General features: G+C 35.9%; 1 protein-coding gene across 4 annotated transcripts in view; it reads right to left on the bottom strand.

The window, feature by feature from the left end:
* Ash1l (ASH1 like histone lysine methyltransferase) overlaps nt 1-23,964 on the bottom strand; it is a 199,000-nt gene that overhangs the window by 33,273 nt on the left and 141,763 nt on the right. For all 4 annotated transcript variants that reach the window (XM_047567330.1, XM_047567337.1, XM_047567313.1 and 1 more), the window contains 5 exons: nt 13,730-13,803; nt 12,118-12,163; nt 11,901-12,009; nt 4,433-4,639; nt 4,161-4,307 (listed from right to left, as the gene is read on the bottom strand). In XM_047567330.1, the coding sequence (XP_047423286.1) occupies nt 4,161-4,307; nt 4,433-4,639; nt 11,901-12,009; nt 12,118-12,163; nt 13,730-13,803 (583 nt within the window). The remainder of the gene's footprint in view (nt 1-4,160; nt 4,308-4,432; nt 4,640-11,900; nt 12,010-12,117; nt 12,164-13,729; nt 13,804-23,964) is intronic.

Raw genomic sequence — 23,964 nt, 5'->3', positions numbered from 1 at the left:
TTTTTACTTCCCAGTGCTGGGGATTGTATGCTAGGCAAGTACCACCGAGCAACACTTCTTTTTCAAAGAGATTATTCTAGAAATTTTGGAGGGTATGTAGTGGTTTTAAAATTTGGTTTAATATTTTTTCATAATATCTAATAATATTAAGTACTTTTTATGTTTATTGACTGTTTTCATATTCCCCTTTTTGAAACACCTATTATTTTACCTATTTAAAAAATTGAATCATCTCTAATTTTTTGCAGATTCTGTAAAAACAAAATATACCACCAGGGCCTTTATTAAATAAACAAGTTGCAAATAGCTTTCCAGTGTACGGCTTGCCTTGCATTCTTTGAAAGTATCTTTTTTCTTTTTTCTTTTTCTTTTTTTTTTTTTGGTATTGGAGATAGAACTCAGAGGTGCTCTACCACTAAGCTACATCCCTAATCCTTTTATTTTTTATTTTTATTTATTTTTTTGCGGTGCTGGGGATTTGAACCCAGGGCCTTGTGCTTGCGAGGCAAGCACTCTATCAACTGAGTTATATCCCCAGCCCCCTAGTCCTTTTATTTTTTACGACAGGGTCTCACTAAATTGCTTATAGCTTTGCTAAGTTCCTGAGGCATGCCACAAATGTACAATCCTCCTGCTTCAGCATCCAAAGTTGCTGGGACTCTGGAGGTATGTGCCATTGTGCCAGGCTAAATGATACTTTTTTTGGGTGGCATTGGGGGCACTTTACTGAGCTATAACCTCAGTCCTTTTTTAATTTTATTTTGAGACAGGGTCTCATTAACGAACCCATACTGTCCTTGAACTTGTGATTGTTCTGCCTGAGCATTCTGAGTCACTGGGAATTATAATAGGCAAATGTCACTTTGTCTATCTTGATGTTGAATACCAGCTTAATGTTAAATTTGGCTTTAAAAATGCTATCTTTTGATGAATAGAATTTCTTTCTTTTGCAGTGGTAGGGATCACACCCAGTGTCTTGAGCAGACCAGGTTAGTGCTCTACCCCGAGGATGAATAGAATTCTTAATTTTATGAAATTTTATATTATATGGTCAATCCTATTTATGCCCTATTGATCTTTACCTATCCCAAGTAAAAAAAAAAAAGTTATCATTTTTCCACCTAGAAACGTGATTGCTCCAACAGTGATATTTAGGTCTATGATACACTTTAATTCTTCTGTGTGGACTAAGAAACAATGGATTCAGCACTTATTTAAAAAAGCCATCTTTATCCTACTTATATATAGTGAGGGTTTTGTCATAAATTAAGTGATAGTACATTTATGGATCTTTGCATACATTCTCTGTATTCATATATTATCTATCTTAAGCAAATACTACTGTGCTAATGAACCTTTATAATAAGTCTTGAAATCTGATGATAGTAAGTCTGCAAATTTTGTTCATTCAGATCATCTTGGCTTTGCTAGGTCCTTTGCAGTTCCTCATATACATGTAATATCCATAGAAATTGGATTTTGTGTAGATTTGAATTTACATGCAAACTTGGTAAGATTTGACATCCTAAAATATTGAGATTTCCAATCCTTGAACACATTGTAGTCCTCCATTAATTTAGGTCATTTAAAATTTCTCCCATTAATATTTAGTGGTTTCTAGTACAGGGGTCTTAGAAACTTTCATGTGATTTATTCCTACAGACTATTCATCTACAGTCTTTTGTCAAGTTATTATAAATAGCATTATCTTTTAAATTTCAGTAATTGGTTGTTAATATACTGCAATACACTCAATACTCTTATCTTTTTTATTGGTATTTTTTGTGGTATTGGGGATTGAACCCAGGGCCTTGCACATGCTAGGCAATGGCTCTAAAACTGAGCAATAGTCTCAGCCCTTTTATATTTTTAAGACAGGGTCTTGATAAATTGCCTGGGCTGGCCTCAAACTTGTGATCCTGTCTCAGCAGGAAGGATTATAGTTGTGTGCCACCATGCACTGCTAGCTACAATTTTTTTTTTTTTGGTATTGGGGGACTGAACCCAGGGGTGATTAACTCCCAAACCACATCTCCAAACCTCTGCATTATTATTTTTTTTTTTTGGAGACAGAGTCTCCCTAAGTTGCTTAGGGTCTTGTTAAGTTGCTGAGGCTGGCTTTGAATTTGCATTCGATCCTCTTGCCTCAGCCTCTCAAGCTGCTGGGATTATTATAGGCTCGTGCTACTGTACTTGGTGGCTAGATAATCCCCCCACCCCCTTTTCAGGTACTAGGGATTGAACCAGTGTTGCTTTACCACTCAGCTTAGCCTTGCTAAACTGATGAGGCTGGTCTCAAACTTGCGATCCTCCTGCCTTAGCCTCCCCAGTCACTGGAATTACTGTCATGTGGTCACCATGCCCAGCTACATTTATTTTTTAATGTTCAACTAACTTTTCATTCCTGGAAAAAAATCCCACATGGCTATTATGTATTAACCTTTTTTTTTTTTTTTTTGTTTTAAACATTTCTTCTTCTTTTTTAAACTATTTATTTATTAACATATTTTTAAAGTTGTCAATGGACCTTTATTTTATTTATTTATATGTGGTGCTAAGAATCAAACCCAGTGCCTCACACATGCTAGGCAAGAGGTCTACCACTGAGCTACAACCCCAGTCCTATTTATTTTTATGTGGTGCTAAGGATCAAACTCAGGGCCTCACACATGCTAGGCAAGCATTCTACCACTAAGCCAAAACCTCAGCCCTGTATTAACCTTTTAATATGCTCCTAGATTTTATTTACTGATATTTTTATTGAGGATTTTTCTGTCTAAGTTCATGGGAGATATTTCTTTTAACATCCTGGTTAGGTTTTGGATGAAAGTTATGCTAGGTGTAAAAAGGGAAGAATTATCTTAAGATTGGTAGTAGTAGTCAAATTTCTTAAGTATGTGGAAGAATTATCATTGAAGATATCTGGACCTTAAGTTTTTTTTTAGAAATTTTTCAGTGCTGGGTGTTGAACCCCAGGCTTTCTGCATGCTAGGCAAGTGCTTTACCAATGAGCTACATCCCCAGTTCTCAAGTTTCTTTTGTTAAATGGTTTAATTATAGCTTCAGGGTTTTTTGTTTGTTTGTTTGGTAGATAGTCAAGACTTTTGATTTCTTGTGTCATTTTTTGGTAAGCTATTTATTTTTAAATTTGTTCTGCTCATCTAACTTTCCAAACATAAAGAAGACCAGGAAAATGGATAAAATAAATCAGTGAATTTTAAAAAAAAGAATACTATTCCACAATAAAAAGCAACTACTAAATGAGATAGATGAATGGCAAAAATACCATGTTTACTGAGAGAAGCCAGAACAAAAGACTACAAATACATGAAGTTCTAGAATAGGCAAAACAGAACAAAACAAAACAACAAAAATCCTATCATGATAGAAATCAGAACATTTGAGATATGGGAAAAGAAATCAACTTTGAGATATGGGAGCACTGACTGATGTAGAAGGGAACTTTTTGAAATGATGAAAACATTCTGTATTTATATAAGGGTGTGGATAACATAGATGCACACATCTTTAAAACTGATGGAAATGTATAATTAAGCTGTGTATTTCTTTGCATATGAATTATAATTAAATTTAAATAAAACAAAATATAAAGTTGTTCATATACAATCATATTACTATTTTGTTTGTAGTGCTGAGGACCAAACCAAAAGCCTTGTGCATATGAAACAAATGATTTTACCACTGAGCTATATCACATGCCTGTTATTATTTTTTTATTGCTTATTAGATACAATTTTTCCCTTCTCAACTAGAATCCAGTCATTTGAGAAAAGAGACCTCATATTTCACTTATTTTTATTTCCTACTGTGACAAATCTACTGATAAAATAAGTATGCAATATAGACTGAATAAATGAACTGATATGAGATGATTCATGTAAGATAGTGCCCAGCACATAGTAAGCATTCAATAAATATGAGGAATCAGTATTATCACAATTAATGTATTTTTTTGGGAGTAGTTAAGATGAACTAAAGAAATAGCAGGAGCTTACCCTGCTTGATGGATTTAGTATAATGGGCAATTGCCTAAGATGCTTTGTATAAACTGACTGAAATTGTGCAAGTTCAATTTCTGGCTATGCTTAATGTATTCTGCTCTGCTGATTTCTTTGGTTCACCTTTTCCTGCTTTCTTACCATTTCTGCATTTCGCAATTTGGATCACAGCTGTGGTTGATGAATCGGGCCTCATTTCCCATACGGTAACTGTCAATCACCATCCCACTATCCAGGTTCAGACAGTAGTGGTCACTGTGATTATGATACTGCTCAATCATCCTGTTTCTGAAGAGAAAAGAAATTATTTAAAGCCAATTAATGAATAGGTTGAAAGTTAATTTCCAATTTTTCATTTCCATTCTAATCTTGTACCTTTGCATTTTATTCAAACACCAAATTTACTACTTTACCTGAACTCCTGTTCGCTGACAACCTCCCCTAGGTATTCAATGATGAACTGTCCAGCTTTAAGGGGTTCTTTGGTTCTGATTCCCCAACCCTTTTCCTCAGCTCGAAATCGTTCTAGACATTGCACCCACTCATGCCTCTGTATCCTCTGGTTACAGCACTGCTCACCACAGGGGCAAGTGTTGGGGGAACACTCAGCAAAGATCATTCTAGAAAGAGAAGAAGTAAACTGTATATCAATTTACATGACACATGTTTTATCTTATCCTTCTTCCATATTATAACTAATCTATTTTTTTAATATCTATTTTTTTTTTTTTTTTTTAGTAGTGGAGACAGAACACAGACACAGGCGTGCTCTACCACTGAAGTATATCTCTAGCCCTTCTTATTTTTTGTGATAGGGTCTTGCTAAGTTGTCCAGGCTCAGGCTCCCAAATTGTTGGGATTATAGGCATGCACCACCATACCTGGTTCATAGAACACTTTTTTAAAAAAAATTTTTAGTTGTAATTGGATACAACACCTCTATTTTATTTATTTATTTATTTTTATGTGGTGCTGAGGATTGAACCCCGTGCCTCACACATGCGAGGCAAGTGTTTTACCACTAATCCACAAACCCAGTCCTATAAAACACATTTTTAAATGACTATATGAAATTAAAAGAAAAATTTTTTTTTGGTACCAGGGATTGAACTCAGGGGCATTTAACCGCTGAGCCATATCCCCAGTTCTTTTCTGTATTTTATTTAGAGACAGGGTCTCATTGAGTTGCTTAGGGCCTTGCTAAGTTGCTGAAGCTGGTTTTGAACTTGCAACTGTTCTGCCTCAGCCTCCTGAAGAAGCTGCTGGAATTACAAGCTTTCATCAATGCATTTGCTTACTGAAATAAATTTTTAATAAAAGTAGCTTATACCACTAAGATCATATTTAATTAAAGATTAACAACAAGAATTTCCAAGTCATTCTTTAAATCCCGGGTGCTTTTTGTAAATTATTATGCTAAGTGTCAATGCAGTATCTGGGATAAGCACCATTATTATTTATCAATATCAAGAATGAATTAACTGCCATGCCTACCAATAGTACCAGTGAACGGGGAGGCTGAGGCCCTAGGCAATTTAAGTGAGACCCTATCTCAAAATGAAGAAACAAAAAAAAAAAGGGCTGGAGATTTGGCTAAGTGGTTAAGCACTCTGGGGTTCAATCCCTGGTCTAAAGACATTTAAAAAAAAAAAAAAAGAATGAACTGACAACCACAGTAAAACCAATCATTCAGTGATTACACTGAACACTTAACTTTGTCGCAGCTCATGGTCATTTTGACTTTGTATTTCCATGTTGAAAATAACATTTCTAGTATATATGAGTGGATGAACTCATAACTGCTAATAAATTAGTAAGTACAAATTTTTGAACATAGTAGATGAAAGTTGTTACACATGTCTTCTCGCTGCTTTCTTTTTGAAAATTCCTTGATCTTTTATGGGAGCCACTTAGTTTTGGTGCGTGCTTTGGAATCCTACTTAGGCTGTTAAGCATGATTAAAACACGAGCTGGAGCAGTGGCCCATGCCTGTAATTCCAGTGGTTGAGAAGACCCTGAGGCATGAAGATGTCAAGTTCAAAGCCAGCCTCAGCAACTTAGAGGCCCTGAGCAACTCAGCAAGACACGGTCTCGAAATAAAAAATAAAAAGGGCTGAGGACACGGTTTACTGGTTAAATGCCCCAGGTTCCATCTCTGGTATAAAAACAAATACATACATAAATAAATAAATTAAATAAAAAAAAATAAAATAAAATAAGGAAGGACCAGGTGTGGTGGTGGCACACACCTGTAATTTCGGCAACTCAGGAAGGTGACACAGGAGGATCCAAGTTTGAGGCCAATCTGGGCAACTTAGTTGTATCCTATCTCAAAATAAGATTTAAAAAAGAACTGGGAATTTAGTTCAGTAGTAGAACACCAGTGGTTTCAATCCTCATTATTGAAAAATTGTGGTTTCTGCACTTGAAGATTACTGAAATATACTCAATGTTTGGAAAAATTCTTAAACTATTAGTAAAACAGGTTTCTATTCATTGTGTCTGGAAAATAAAACAAGTTTTCCAAAACCTGAAAGTAGATGCTGTGAACTAAGATGTGCAGTTTCTGATTTAGCAAATAAATTGCCATTATCTTAGGTAGTAATGTCTTTGAGAAATTAGAGAATATTTTTTTTCCTCAACATATAATCTAGACCATAAATTCTACTCCTTACTAAGGTAACTAAATAGCACTGGGAAATGTATTAGTGTGATCAACTTAACTAGCTATGAAGATTCACATTATTCTCTGTGCACAGAAGTGGGGTTTTCATTTGAAATAAATGAATATTCCCACTCTGAATCATGCCAGATCAGGAACTGAATAAGCCTTGAAGGTAGGGGAGAGGGAGTGACTGTGACCTCTTATTTTTTGGGACCAGGAATTTGAGGATCTGTGGGCCTTCTCGAAAATGGGTAAGTTGGGGCTAGGGTTATAGCTTAGTGGTGGAGCTCTTGCCTTACACATGTGGGGCACTGGGTTTGATCCTCAGCACCACATAAAAATGAATAAATAAAGATGTTGTGTGCACTACAACTAAAAAAAAATATATATTAAAAGATATTAAACAAATATTAACAAATTAATATTTGTTAAAAACAAATATTAAACAATATTAAACAAAAAAATTAAACAATATTAAAAAAAAGGTGGGTAAATTTAAGCAAGCTGTACTTATTACAACAAAAGTTAAACAGGAACTAAAAGGGAGTGAAAAAAGGTCCCTTGAGTGAGGTGTATACACCTATAATCTCAAGTTATTTGGAAGTGTAGGCAGAAGATTGCAAATTTGAGGCTAATTTAGCAAGATCCTGTCTCAAAATGAAAGGACTGAGGCCAGGTATAGTGGCACAGGCCTATAATTCCAGTGATTCTAAAGACTGAAACAGGAGGACCACAAATTTGAGGCTAGCTTCAGCAATTTAGCAACTTAGTACGACTCTATCTTGAAATAAAAAATAAGGTCTGTGGATGCAGCTCTGTGGCAAAGCACCCCTTGCTTCAACCCCCGGGACCGGGAAAAAAAAAAAAAAAAAAAAAAAAAAAAGTTTAGCTTAGAACCTGTGAACTCAGGGTAAGCACTGCCAGAGGCATGTAAGTTTTTCTAGGATGGATAGGGGTATGTGTGTACACATTTTTTTGGTACCAGGGATTGAAACCAGAGGAACTTAACTGTGATGGGCTGACAGATCTGGCTCCATGAGAATGTTACAGGCCAGACTCTAAGGGAAATGACTAAACAGACTCCATTTTGCTCTGAGATTCCATGTTATATAGAAAATAATTTTCTCCCATGGGAATACCCTGCCTTTGTACCCATCATCAGTTACTTAGCATGACAAGTTTAATAATATACAATGGTAACTCCTATGTAGTAAAAATTGCTCTCCTTTGACCTCTATTGCTCTTAACCAATGTACCATGTAAATGGTAACTGTGTGGATGTTAGCAACCATTCTTTAGTTTGTACCTAGGTAAGGGTCAGTTTGACCCACTTCTCCCTCTGCTGATGATCTCATGATGTTAGTTTGTAATTTTGAATCATAGCAACAGACACTTATGATTGATGTGATTTTTGGTATAAGAACCCCTACAACCCTGTGGTTGGGGCTGTTCTCCCAATAGCCATTTTTTGGGGCATTGTGTGAGACAGTCAGCTGGCCAGCTTAATAAAGACTCTCAAATATGGACTTCTTAGTGGTGATCGGTCTGTTCTTAAGTTGCGCCCCATAACATAACCACTAAATTACATCCTCAGCCCTTTTATTTTTTATTTTGTGACAGGGTCTAAGTTGATTAGGGTCTTGCTAAGATGTTGAGGCTGGCTTCATACTTGCAATCCTCCTGTCTCAACCTCCTAAACTGCTGGGATTACAGGCATATGCCATTATGCCTGGCAGCAATATACTTTTATATTCCCAGAAACATTCAGTTTTTATAACAAATAATTTATTCATTCTCTGGTAGTGGGGAATGAACCCAGGGATGCTTTACCATTAAGCTACATTCCTAGCTCTTAAAACTTAATTTATTTTTATTTAAAAAATTTTGAAATCTTTTGGTTGGGGATGAAACCCAGGGGTACTTAACTCCTAAGCCACATCCCCAGCTGTTTTTTTTTTTGAGATAGGGTCTTGCTAAGTTGCTTAGAGCCTCACTAAATTGTTGAGGCTGACTTGTCATCCTTCTGCCTAAGTCTCCTGAGTTGCTAGGATTATAGGGGGCCAGTTTGTAGACTTGCAACTAATTTGCAAATGTACTTTAGTCATAGAGAAACTTGGTTCAGTTTTAAATCTGGTGTTTATATGGAAAGGAACAACAAATTCTGAGGCATGATGTTAAAAAAATCTAACTTTAAAAAAAAGTTTTTCAAGTACTTATCTGAAATTATTATTAAAAAACCATTAACTGTTTTATTTTTATTTTTTGCAGTACTAAGAGTTGGACCCAGGGGCATACTAGCCCTAAGCTACATTCTCAGCTCTTTATTTTTTGTTTTGAGACAGGGTCTTGCAAAGTTGTCGAGACCAGCTTTAAAATTTGGATCCTGGGGCTGGGGAGATAGCTCAGTTGGTAGAGTGCTTGCCTTGTAAGCACAAGGCCCAGTTCGATCCCCAGCACCCAAAAAATAAATAAATAAAATTTGGATCCTCCTGCCTAGCCTCTCAAGTAGCTGGAATTGAAGGCATGCGCCACAGTGCCTAGCTAACTGTTTGAAAAAATAGCCCTGAATAAAATGATTCTGGACCACTTGCAAATGAGTCAACTGAGAAATACAAAGACAGATCCTATAGATACTTTAATACCCGCCTCCAATATTTATAGAACCTTGAACATGAACAAGAAAGACAAAGTCACCCTACTTTTTAGCTGGTTTCATTTATCTGCACCTTTATGTGGGTTACTTTATAAGTAGGAATACATTAAAAGAAATTTTACTTTTCCTTACATATTTATATATTTATCACATTATCTTGTTATTCATTCTATATATACCAATGTAGTGATCCCATTCCAATGACAATCAGTTGCCAGCACTGTATCTGAGGGTTTGCTTTCTCTTTACTTAGGGAAGGTTTTTTTTCTTTTATTTTTGAAGAAAAGCAACACAATGTAAAGGATGAATATCTGTACTTACAAAAATGATATAAAATAACTGATGTAATTTGTAAGGCAAATATCCAAATTTCAATTTTTAAGTGATTAAAAAAAAGGGGGGGGTGCTGAGGTTAGGTATAGTGGCACATGCCAGTAATCTTAGCAAGTCAGAAGATTGAGGGGGAGGATCCCAATTTTGAGGTCAGCCTCAGCAATTCAGCAAGACCCTCAACAATTTAGCAACTATTTCAAAATAAAAAAATGAAAAGGTCTGGGGATGTAGCTCAGTGGTTAGACCCCTTGGGTTCTAACCCCTGTACAAATGAACCAACTAACCAACAAACCAGATTAAGGGCAGCTCAGTTGTAGAACACTTGTCTAGTATGTGAGAGATCCTGGGTTCCATCCCTAGTTCTGGGAGAAACAAAATGAAAACCCTAAGTGCTTATACAATTAATATGGTATAGAAGAAAAACCATGACTTGTGTTTTTCATTTTTGTGGGTCTGGGATTGAATTCAAAGGTATTTTACTACTGGGCTGCATTCCCAGTTCATTTTTATTTTGAGACAAGGTCTCAGTGAATTTCTGAGGGTCTTGCTAAGTTACTGAGGCTGGCTTCACATTTGTGATCCAACTGCCTCAGTCTCCAGAGCAACTGGGATCAATGGCATGTACCACTGCACCCAGTAAGACTCTTGGTCAAACAGATGTGAATTTAAATTCTGTCTCTGTCTTTTAAGTGCTATATAATATGGAGCAATTTACTGTCCAAATTCTAAGCCCCTTCATCTAGAAAACATAAAACTATCACCTACCTCACAGGACTATTGTCAGGAAGAAAGGCACTAAACAATGAGGCTGCATCTATATTATGGTAATTTCACAGACAATAAAATAGTATGTGAAAAAATACAGTAATGTTAGCATCTGAAGAAATATATTTAAACAACTCTAAGGATATAATACTTTCAAATATTAACCTAACAAAACACTATATCTCCAAAAATAAATTGACATAAATACATAAAGTAAGTAGGACTATGAGAAAATAAGTATATTTATATATTGGCAGTGATATTATAAATTAACTTGATATTTAATTAGAGCTATCTGACAGTATATAAAAATATATATAAATGCTTACACATATACTCATGTGTTATACACATTTTTTTTTTTTTTGAGAATGTACTCTAAGGATTTAAAAAAAGGGACTCTATACCAAAGAGTTTCATAGCAGTCACATTTTCAATAGCAAAACATTAGAAATAAATGACAATAGAATAGTCAATTATGGCATATCAATGGATAGATAATAATAAAGTTTTTAAAAGTGATGAGCTCATGGACCACAGTGATATGTACATTTAAAATATTTTTAAGTGAAGAATAATCAGTGCACAAAATGCTTTTCCATATCATCAGCTATTATAGTGATGTAATAAGGTAGAATTTCCCAACTAATATGCTAAAGCAGGAAGTACTAAAACATATTCCTTTATCACACTAGACAAGTGACTAGAGAATGGCAAGCAGTTATTTTTGGTTAGGACAACTATTCAGAATAGGAAGTACTGATGCAAAATTCACTGGTTCTTTTTGTGTGATAAACTGGTTTATTTCAGAACCAATAAGTTGTATTTCTACTCCTTTGCCTCTATTTCCATTTTGAAATTTCAATGCCATGTTAAACTAAATGGTCCCAAAACAAAACCATTAATTCTTTTCTCCAAATAAGTTAAGACCAAACTTTCCATCTCTGAGGATAGTATTACCATCTCTTTAGCACTAAAAACTCAGTCATTATGTACATACCCTCTATAATGATACATCTGCAGTTTTCCTCCAAAACAAATCATGGCTTTCTTCTTTACTCTCAGTGCCACTGTCCTACTCTACTTCCTATTATTGTTATCAAATATCGATATCTAGGAAGGTGTGTAAGACTGTATTTATTAATACTTCATAAACTGTCTCATATAATTCTATGAATGTTGTTATCTTACTGTATTCTCACAAAACCCACAAAATGAAGGCATTTTTATCAAAGGGTTTAAAATAACGTTCCCCAGGACTCAAAAGTATTTAAGAGGATTTAAATTCAGGCAAAGACTGTAAATCTCATTCTTTTTTTGTTATTATAATCAGCCCATCAGTTAGGTTTTATAATCTGTGTACAACTTCTTGAGAGGAAATTCAAAAGCTTACTTAACTAACCCTCCAAAGATGTCATTTTTCTATCTTGAAGCCTTTACAATTCAGAGGAATCAGTTACAGTACCTATTGAGGCAGTCATCCACACAGCCCTTCCTGGTGTCATCATCTGGCTTCTTACAGTTACAGGTGGTAGCCTCATAACCAGAAAGGGGTTTGACATCAACGTAGACATCTTGAGAAGACAGCAAAGAATAGTTGGTGAATATATCAGATAATTTTTCTAGTGCCAGGCTAAGAACACTGATATTATGGAGGCAGAAAAATAGCTTGAGTTACTCACTTGAACGGATTTTTTTATACAGTGGAACATCTGGCTTCTTGTATAGCTAGAAGAAAAAAGAAAAATCTTGATACAGCATTTTACTTCAAATACCAAACGGTGGCAAAAATCCCTAAAAATACCAGAAACTATCCCTCTACTCTGCTTATATAAAAATATTTATAAGACTTTCTGGGTTGGATACAAACTCTTGTTGTGATCACTTTTTATCCCAAAATAAAAGGTGAGAAATAAATGGAAGCATGAAATAGTGAACGGAAATGTATTTTCAATTATGTTTCTTCAGTATGTTGTTGGATAGGTTTATGTGAAAATCCCACTTAAGACCAAAGTTATTTCTTTGGACAAATTAAGATTCTATTTGTCTCTATCAAAACAAAGTAAAGGGAAAAACAAACAAACAAACAATAACAAAGGAAAGGGGTTAGCAATATAGCACAGTGGTAAAGTACATGCACAGCGTGTGTGATATCCTGAATGCAATTCCCAGCACCAAAACCAGAAACAAACAAACAAAAAAATACACATGCATAGGAATTGTTTGGATGGTCTGGGTAGGTATATTAAAATAAAAAGATGAGTACTTTGGTGTTTTACCCCTTGCCTTGACTGGGAATTGTAGGAAAATTTTAATGAAGGCAATTAATTTAAAAATTAAATGGGAGGAGGCAGGCAGGAAAAATGGAGGGCTCACATTTAAATCAAAAAGGAAGGGAGGGATAAAAGATGATTAGAAGACAAATTGAAAGCCTGCATGTATTTTGCTATAGAAGATAGAACAAAACAAATGGCAACTTGGAGTAAACTGGACTGTTTATTCATCTATTCTAATAATCTCACTGTAATTTTCTGTCCATATGTTCAAAGCACTGTTTCCACTGTTAAAAGTTGAGACAAACATATTCAAGAGAGACCAGAGAAGAAAAGGCAGAGGGGAATGTCAACTGCTTTTGGCTTTCTGAAGTTAACCTCTGGTAGTATTTTGTCAAAATTCAAAAGTGTGTTCACTTAATTTCTAAGAGTACTCCTATTGCGAGTGTTTTTTCTCAATATGGAGCCTGGACATTATAACTTAATACAGAAATCACTAGGAAAACTTTTCAATTAGAGATGCAAGAGAAAAAAAAAAACCCGTATGTTTCTATTTTTAGTTACCAATATACTTAAAGGTCTTCTAGAGGTACAAGAGCATTAAACATTTCCCTGCTTCCTTTGGTACAAAAATCTCTTTTGTATGTGAAAAATAAATTCCAAACCAAAGGGAAGGAGCCAACAAAAATAAAGTCTGAAATTTCCTAGAGCTGCTGGCAATACATCTGTATTCTCCTGAGACCTCCATCAAACAGAATTCTTATAGAACAAAATCTTTGCTACCAGAATAAAAGCCAAGAATAACAACAGAAGGTTGCCTAGGGAGGCAGGAACTTACTGCTATTTTGCAGTATGAGTATAGGCAAATAGGTCACATTAAATATGGATGCAAATTTACTTTCTCTTGATATTTCCTAAGATGTTTGAAAACATAACAAGAGGCAGAAGAAGAGACTTACATTCCATGCCCTCCACTCCTCACCCCTTAAGAATGAAACCTGGTAAAATAGGCCCTTTGTACCTGATTGTGTTTCCACTGCCAGAGAATGTCATAAGGAAGCTGGAAGTCAATTCTCTTTTGTCTTAGATACTTTCCTGAAACAAACAAAAAAATTCATCAATTTCAACACCTATTCTGATATGCACTCATACAAAGGGATCAAGCAACCACAATATCAAATATAAACTGACAAGAGAATAAGAATTTTTTAAATTTTATGAATTTTTTCCACCATGAATTTGATTTATTTTGTTGGAACCAGGGATTGAACCAAGGGGCACTTAACCACTGAGTCACATCCCCAGCCCTTTTTATTTTTTTTTATTTAAAGATGGTCTCACTGAGTTGCTTGGGGCCCACTAAGTTGCTGAGGCTGGCTTTGAACTCGCAATCGTTCTTCCTCAGCCTCCCAAGTCACTGGGATTACAGGTGTGGGCCACTGCACCTTACTTCACCATCAATTTTTAATTTCAGCCTTCTTCAACTATACCCCATGTGACATATACTAAAGATATATTTTAAATTTTACAGTAGTTTCTATAAAATAAATAACAGTAAAATTACTACCAAAAATACACAGGTCATTATGAAGTTAACTAAACACTAAGAATTTTTGATAATTAAAATGATTAACCATACACATGTGGCATCTGCTCTCCTCTCCATTATTACATTAAGTGCAACACTGACAACAATTAGGGGAAATCTCATTATTTTAATAACTCAAGAGTCCATTCAAATTTATGACCTGTTAACATTTCTTTCAACCTACTGAAATACTATTATATTTTGTGGGGGTACAAGTATTTCAATCTGGGTGTGCTCTACTACTGAGTCACATCCCCAGCCACTTTTATTTTGAGACAGGGTCTCACTAAATTGCCGAGGCTGGCCTCTAACCTGTGATCCTCCAGACTCAGCTTCCCAAGCAGCTGGGATTATAAGTGTATAATCACTTATGGGCCAAGTAAGTGATTAAGCTCTCTTTTTACCTTAAGAAGTCCTCTCCAGCGCCAGCTTCTTTTACTGTTTATGATCTTTTGTCTTCTCCAACCCCTAGAATACTTAACTCTCTTGTGGAAGGTCTTATGTTTTTTCCTTGGTAATTTGGCTATTTATTCTTTCATTTGTGTCTAGACCAGTAGTTCTCAAATTGTGCTCTGCTGACTTAAGAGAATCTGAGAGGTCAAAACTATTTTAATGACACTATTACTATACACCTTTTTCATCATGCTGAAATTTGAACTGATGGCATAAAAGCAACAATGGGTAAAACTTCTGGCATTGTTGTACAAATCAAGGCAATGGCACAAAACAATACTTGGAGTCCCTGTATTATTTTCAACACATATATGGGAGGGGAAAAAGGTCAGAAATATTTAAGAATGTTCCTTTTTTATTTATTAATTTTTAAAATTTTTATTTGTTCTCATTAGTTATACATGATAGTAGAATGTATTTTGACATATTATACATATATGGAGTCATTCAAGAACGTTCCTGACAGAAGTAAAAACTACACTAACCTTGACCCACAAGTCAAAATTTTTAATATTCTGCATAGCACAATGGAAGTATGCATAAAGTATTCCTGTTGCATACTGAAGTAGGACGGCTGTTCCAGGGAAGAAGCATTTATGAAAATATTTGAAACAAATTGCTTTGTCCTATTATCTATTTACTTATTTTTTGGTACTGGAGATTGAATCCAGGGGTACTTTCCCACTGAGCCACAACTGCAGTCCTTATTTTGAGACCTGGTCTCACTAAGTTGCTGAGGAAGATCTGAAACTTGGGATCCTCCTGCCTTAGCCTCTTGAGTTGCTGGGATTACAGGCTTCGGTCAATGCAACTAGAAGACTAGCTGCTTTCTTCATGGAACACTATTTTTACTTGCAAGAACTGACAAAGTATGGTTACTAAAATATGGGTACTGAAATCAAGCAATGTGACTTTGTCACTTCAGAAGTACAACTGACAGTTGGGTGGCAGAGGCGAATGCCTGTAATCCCAGCTACTTGGAAGACTGAGGCAGAAGGACCACAAGTTCAAGGCCAGCCTCTGCCATTTAGCAAGATCTGTCTCAAAAAACCAAACCAAACCAAACAACAACAAACAAACAAAAAAACCCCAAAAAACAAACAAAAAAGGACAACTGACAGCATTTGTAGCCAAAGATAAAATTTGAGATTTCAGTGAACACTGGAATTTGGGAAAACTTGTGTTGACTACTGTGAGCTTCTCAGTTTTCCAATACTGAAAGTCCTCTGATGAAATCGTGGTGATAACAAATGTGAATATTTTGGCATACATATGTAGAATGAAAGAAATACAGAATTTAGTGATTCTCCCCCCAGCTTTGTGTGTGTGTGTGTGTGTGTGTGTGTGTTACTAGGGACTGAATCCAGGGGTGCTGTACCACTGAGTTACACCTGTCACAAATATAAAGTTTGATAAAGGGTCTTGTTATTTAGCCCACACTAGCCTGAAACTAGCCATCCTCCTGGTAGCTGAGAATACAGACATGCATGAGTCACAGTTCCCTGTGAATTCAGTTATTTTTTTCCCCTCACTGATCAACATAAGACATGATAAAGACACAGATGGGTAAAGTTCCATCCAAACTGCAAGAGACCAATGGATTTTAATGTAACTGACTACAAAGAAGCTCACTGATTTCAAATTGCATACTGCAACTAACCTTAAAGAAATTATCTCATTTATACTTTTGGTACAGTATAAAAAAATCCAATTAACGATTGGGGTTGTAGCTCAGTGGTAAAGCATCTGCCTAGCACTTGCAAGGCACTGGGTTTGATCCTCAGCACCATGTAAAAATGAATAAATAAAATAAAGGTATTGGGTCCATGTACAACAACAAAAAAATGTGATTATCTGAAGTTGGTGTTGAAATATTCCTTGTTTTCCAACACATGTGTGTGAGGTCATATTTCTTCAAAAATTATACTCAAAATAACATAACAAAAAACTGAATGCAAAAATATTAGAAAACCCAGCTGGGTGTGAGGGCACATGCCTGTAATCCCTGCAATTTGGGAGGCTAAGGCAGGAGGATTCCAAGTTCAAGGTCAGACTCAGCAACTTAGACCTGAAACAGCTTAGTGAGACCCTGTCTCAAAATAAAAAGTAAAAATGGCTAGGGATGTGGCTCAGTGGTTCAGTGCCCCTGGGTTCAATTCCAGGTTTAAAAAAAGAACAGAAGAGAAAGAAAACCTGGCTGTCTTCTATTAAGCCAGGCATTAGAAACATTTACAAAAATGTAAAATTAACTCATCTTTTTTATACTGAGGCTATAACCCCAGGGCACTTGCCACATCCCTACTCCTTTTATATATTTTATTTAGAGACAGGGTCTCAATGAGTTGTTTAAGGTCTCTCTAAGTTGCTGAGGCTGGCTTTGAACTCCTGATCTTCTTGCCTCAGCCTCTTGAGTCAAAGGGATTATAGGTATGTGCCACTGCACCTGGCTGAATAAAATTCTGGCACATACAAATAATGTAACATTATGTAGTTACCTAACTGAAATGGGGTATATATGTATTTGTATGATAATATAACATGTCTCCAAGTTTTTGAACATTATAGTTCATTTCTGTAAATACTAAAAAAATTAAATAGCCATACATGGTAGGGCTGACTGGGAAGCGGGGCATGAAGCAAATTTATAGGGTGATGGTAGTATTATTGAAAAGGTTTGGAGCCAAGGAGTGGTGGTGCAGACTTGTAATCCCACTTGGCGAAGACAGGAAGATTGCAAATTTGAGGCCAGCCTAAGCAATTTAACAAGGTCCTAAGCAACTTAGTGGGACTGTCTCAAAAGTAAAATATTAAAAAGGGATGTAATAAAATGCATTTAAAAATATTTTTTCAGCTGTTGATAGACCTTTATTTTATTCATTTATTTACATGTGGTGCTGAGAATAGAACCCAGTGCCTCACACATGCTAGGCAAGCGTTCTACCACTGAGCCACAACTCCAGCCCCAAGGTGCATGCATTTTTAACTTTTTTTTTTTTTTTTTTTTAAATTCTCTCTCTCTGTGTGTGTGTGTGTGTGTGTGTGTGTGTGTGTGTGGTGCTGGAGATGGAACCCACAGCCTTGGGCACAAGTGGCAAGCACTCTACCAACTGAGCTATACTTCTAGCCCCAAGGTTCCTGCATTTTTAAAAGCAGAAAATGTACATCAAAGATTTGTGTATTTTATTTATGATAAATTCACCTCAAGAGACAAACCTATAAACCAATACTGAGATCCTGGTTCTGGAATGTTAAACACGTAGGGGTTGTGTGCATGAATATATGTATATCATCCTGCCCCCAACTTCAACTCCATGCAGGGAATGAACCCAAGGCTTCATACATGCTAGGCAAGTGCTCTACCCCAGCCCTAGGGGATATATTAATGCTTGCAGTTAATCAATCAATCTATCTATTTTCAGAGGCACAGACAGGAATGTCAAAACAAAAGGGAGAATGGGGGCAATCTCAAGATACAGGCTTCTGGGCTAAAGCAAGGAATACACATTCAAGGGAGAATGCATACTATTTGCAGAGAGTCAGCATGCAACTGAGAGTACATCTAAAGACAGATTAACATATGTATAGAGATGGATACAGATACCCATATGACAAACCAAATAACATAAAATGTTAGTGACAGAATTTAAGTGATAGGATACTTTGCATTCCCTGTAAAAAAATTCTCCATTTTCCTGAATGATGAAAACTTTCTCAGAAGTGGTAGCAAAAAAATCCAGCTATATATGCATAGGAAAAGTGTGAAAGGGTGTACGTGAAACTATGTTCTGGAAGAAGACTTCTCGCCTCAGCCTCCTGAGTTGCTGGGATCAAGGCATGTGCCATTGCACACAGCAAGCGTCATCTTTAATTTCTTATTTTTAGTTTTTTGGTACCAGGGATTGAACCCAGGGGCACTTAACCATTGATCCACATCCCCATTTTAATTTTTTTTATTTTTATTTTGAGACAGGGTTTTGCTACCTTACTTAAGGGCCTCACTAAGTAGCTGAGGCTGACTTTCTGAACTTGTGATCCTCCTGCTGGGATTATAGGCATGTGCCACCACATCCGACAAGCTTCATCTTTTAATTCACATTCTATATAAAGAGTTTTAAACACAATGCCATGAACTCATCAACACTTAATAATACTTAAAGTAAATGTAATTTTTAAAAGCAAATGCTAAACCAAGGGAGGATGAGGCAGTTGGATTACAAATTGGAGGTCAGCCTTTTCAGTGACGTCTTAAGCATCTTAGTGAGATCCTGCTTCAAAATAAAAAAAACAAAGAGGCCTGGGGCTGTGGCTCAATGGTAAAATGCCTCTAGGTTCAATCTCCAGTAGGAAAAAAAAAAAAAAAAAAAAAAAAAAATTCTGCCAGGCATGGTAGCACATACCTGTAATCCCAGCTACTCGGAAGGCTGAGGCAGGAGATTCTCAAGCTGGAGGTTACCTGGACAAATTGCTGAAAGTCTGTCTTAAACTAAATAATAAAAAGAGCTTGGGATGTAGCTCAGTGGTAGAAGACCACTGGGTTAAATTCCCAGTATTAAAAAAAAAAAAAAAAAATCATTTTCCAACCATTTGCTTTTAGTATGTAGGAATACAATTGATTTTTTTACAAATGGAATTTGTATTTTAGGTTCATAACAAAATTAAGTATAAGGTACACAGATTTCTCATATGCCCTCTGCCTCCACATAATAGCTACCCTCATTATAAACATCCCTCATCAAAATCATTCATTTGTGAGGTGTCTGTTCATTCAAATCAGCATACTACAGTGATGCAGCCACATCAATGTTCATAGCTGCTCAATTCACAATAGACAGATTGTGGAACCAACCTAGATGCCCTTCAATTGATGAATGGATAAAGAAACTGTGGTATATATATATATACAATGGAATATTACTCAGCCATAAAGAATAATACAATTATGGCATTTGCAGGCAGATGGATGAAATTGGAGAATATTATGCTAAGTGAGATAAGTTAATCTCAAAAAACCAAAGGGCAAATGATCTCGCTGATAAGCGGATGATGACACATAATGGGGGGTGGGAGGGGGGCAAGATTGGAGGAAGGAGGGACTGTATAGAGGGAAAAGAGGGGTGGGAGGGAAGGGGAAATAACAGAATGAATCAAACACCATTACCCTATGTAAATGTATGATTACACAGATGGTATGCCTCTACTTCACGTACGACCAGAGAAACAAGTTGTACCCCATTTGTTTATAATATAAATCGAACAAAAAAAAAATCATGCATTTGTTACAAATGATAGCTGGAATCAAATAGTAGACAAACTTTTCAGATTGGTTTCTTTTACTTAGGAACATGACTTGCACCAAACATTAGGAGTAAAATCAGTTTTTGAAGAATACTGATCTTTTAAAAACAATGTTTCCTGTGTCCTTACTACTCCTTGTTATTATATTATTTTTTCTGTAGCTCTCTATTTTCTACACAACTAATGGAAATAGTTTCATTTCTTCCTTCCAGATATTTATGACTTGTATTCATCTTTTTTAACTTAATACAATGGCTAGACCATTCAGATAATGCTTAAGTATAAATAGTGAGAGCAGACATCTTTACTTTCCTTTCAATCTTAGGAGGAAGCATCAATATTTCACCATTAAGTATGATGTTAAGCATAGATGCCTTTTATAAGATTAAGAAAATTGTGTTCTAGTTTTAGGAGATTTTTTTTGCATTGTCTTAATTTTTTAAAATTTATTTTAAAATATTTTTTAGTTGTTGATGGACCTTTATTTGTTTATATGTGGTGCTAAGAACTAAACACAGTGCCTCATATATGCTAGGCAAGCACTATGCCACTGAGTCACAACCCCAGCTCTGCATATGTCTTTAAGATGGCTTTTGTTCTATAGCTGTTTCTATGCCCTGAAGCCTTTATCTGGTTTTATGTCAGCACTGCAGAAGCCTTATAAAACAAGCCTATTTTCTGGTGTAATTTCTTTCTTTCTCAAACATACAACAGATTTCACCATGGAAGCTATGTAGAAATAGAATTTTTAAAAAGTGAGCAATTTTGGTAAGGAATTCACTTTCTTAAGATACAGACTGATGTTCTACTTCATCTTGTGTCAGTTTTCTGTGTAATTCTAAAGGAATTTGTCTACTTCATCTAAATTATGTAATACACTGGCATAAAATTATCCCTAAAAATAACTTATTAACCTCTTATAACTGTAGGACCTGAAGTGATAACATCTCTTATTTCACAATTTACTGATAATTTGTGTTATTTCTCATTTTCTTATCAACGTAGCTAGAGGTGATTAGTTTTCTCGCTCTTTTCAAACTTGTTTCTTCACTATGTAAAAAAATTTTTTAAATGCCTTCATTGTTTACTTATTTTTATGTGGTGCTGAGGATTGAACCCAGTGTTTTGCATGTGCTAGGCAAGTGCTTTTACCACTTAGTCACAACCCCAGCTCCCACTAGGTAAAATTTTATTGATTTTTTTGTAGTAAGGCTTGAAACAGAGGTGCTATACCACTGAGCCACATCCCCAGCTCTTTACTTTTTATATTCAGACAGGGTCTTACTAAGTTGTAGAGGCTGGCCTTGAACTTGGAATCCTCCTGCCTCAGCCTCCCAAGTTGCTCCACCATGCTGGGTTCATTTTCTCACTTATAATATCAAGATAGTCCAGGTGCAGTGGTGCACCTGTAATCCCACGGGCTCAGGAGGCTGAGGTAGGAGGATAACGAGTTCAAAGTCAGCCTCAGCAACAGGCAAGGCGCTAAGCAACTCAGTGAGACCCTGTCTCTAAATAAAATACAAAATAGGGTTGGGGATGTAGTTCAGTGGTTGAGTGCCCCTGAGTCAATACCTGGTACCCTGCCTCCCCCCTCCCCCCCAAAAAAGTGAAAGACATCTTTATCTTCTTTTCAGTCTTAGGAGGAATCATCAATATTTTACTATTAAGTATGATGTTAAGTATAGTTGCCTTTTATAAGATTAAGAGATTAAGGAAACTTTTCTAGTTTTAGGCAATTTTTAAAAATTATGTATTTTTAAAAATATATTTAAATTTATTTTAAAAATACTTTTTTAGTTGTCAATGAACATTGTTCTATAGCTGTTTCTATGCCCTGATGCCTTTATCTGGTTTTATGTCAGCACTGCAGAAGCCTTATAAAACAAGCCTATGTCAATGAACACTGACAACTGAATTTATTTATTTATTTGCAGTGCTGAGATTTAAACCCAGGCTTAAAAATGGAATAAGATATTTCTCCACGAGCCTGTTTTTACTTTTTCATTTATTTTTTGTGGTACTGGGAGTTGAATCCAGGGATGTATTATCACTGAATTATATCCCAGACTTTTGTTTTTTTAAAATTTGGGGAAGGGGTCGTCTCCTTAGGTTGCAGAGGCTGGCCTCAAATCCTGAGTAACTCAGCTCACAGGCAAGCACCACAACACCTGCCCGTTGTTTGTTTTAACAGCGTATGGTATTTAGAAGTCAAAATTCGATGGCTAGATGTGCTCACTGCTGTTGGTGTATCACAGTTGCCAAGCACTCTCAATGAACAGAACTAGGTTAAGTGTTTTTTTTTTTTTTTTAATTCTTTCCTTGGTTGTTGAAGTTTTAATGGCTAAGGAATGGCACTTCGAGAATTTCGACTTTAAAATAGAAGCCCAGTTTCAGCTCCCTGCCTTACATGGGCCTAAAGTGTTTACTGTCCAGTCCCAATTCCCAGCCTAAAAATCCTTTTTATAGTTCTGATACTAATCATTAATGCAAGTCAATTTTACAGGTCTTCATGAGAAGGCAGAAATTTGACATCCTGTTATCAAGCTTAATTAAGCACTTAAGGTATTCAAAAAAGCATTTTAAAGAAGGACTAATGTACTTTTGCATTAAGTTTACTCTCCCCTATAGATTTGGAAGGGTTTGCTCATTTCCAATTGTATCCTTTACAAGTTTATCATCATCTCCTGTTCCTTTCTTGTTATCTGATACCACAAAGTACATTTTCATTTTTGAAAACAGGATATATCTTTGTCAGTTACAATGTTTACAATAATGGCAGAATTTTCTGTTTTTCTTTTTATGATACTAGGGATTGAACCAAAGGCCTTGTGTATGCTATGGATGTGCTCCACCTCTGAGGAACTGAGCAGCCCTTTTTTCTTTCTTTTTTTTTTTTTTTTTTTTTGTGGTGCTGGAGATTAAACTCAGGGCCTTAAACACTAAGACAGCACTTTAATATTTATATCCCCAATCCTCAATCAGTCCTCACACATTTTATTTTGAGACAGGGCTTTACTAAGTTGTCCAGGATAGCCTCAAACTTGTTATCCTCCAGTCTCGGCTTCCAGAATAGCTAGAATTACAAATGTGCCACTGTGCCTTGCAATTAAAAATGTTTGGTGCTGGAGATTAAACACAGGGCCTTGCACATGTTGGGAAAGCACCCTACCACCGAGCTACATCTCAAGTCTCCTCTCACTCTTAACATTAAAGAAAAAGATAATGTACCTTTATAATTGATGGCACCGTATATATACATATGTACATATATTTATATTTTTTTGGTACTGAGGATTTAAACCAGAGACCATTAATCGCTAAGATACATTCCCAGTCTTTAATTTTAAGATAGGGTTTCACTAAGTTATTGAGGGCCGCACTAAGTTGCTGAGGTTGGCCTTGAACTTAGATCCTCCTTCCTCAACCTCCCAAGTTACTGGGATTACAGGTGTGAGCCACCACACCAGGATGCAATCTTATATTTAAGGAACATATAATGTTTTGATTTGGTTTTCAGAATTTAATTATAGGTTCATAAAATTCCTTATTAAAAATCACTGAAGCCACCTGGCATGGAAGCACATGCCCAATATCCCACTCATTCAGGAGGCTGAGGTAGGAAGATCACAATTTGGAGGCCAGCCTCAGCAACTTAGCAGACCTGTGTCAAAAATAACAAATCAAATGGGGATGGGGATGTTGCCTAGTGGCACAGCAGCCTTGGGTTCAATTCCCAGTTACCCCCGCCTCCAAAAAACCCAAAAAACCAAAAATTGTTGAAGTCAAGTTTTTTGAATTTTTTCAGAGTTTATAAAAGTAATTCAGGGCATATTCATATTTAACTTGTCCACAGAAGATTGTGGCAGCATCCCATAATCAAATATGGCAATAGATCTGGAACAAAACACTTGAATATTCAT

This window comes from Sciurus carolinensis, chromosome 1 (genome assembly GCF_902686445.1).
Source record: "Sciurus carolinensis chromosome 1, mSciCar1.2, whole genome shotgun sequence".
Lineage (NCBI taxonomy): Eukaryota > Metazoa > Chordata > Mammalia > Rodentia > Sciuridae > Sciurus > Sciurus carolinensis.
The sequence above is the reverse complement of the archived record's forward strand: the minus strand, read 5'-3'. Positions and strand labels throughout refer to the sequence as shown.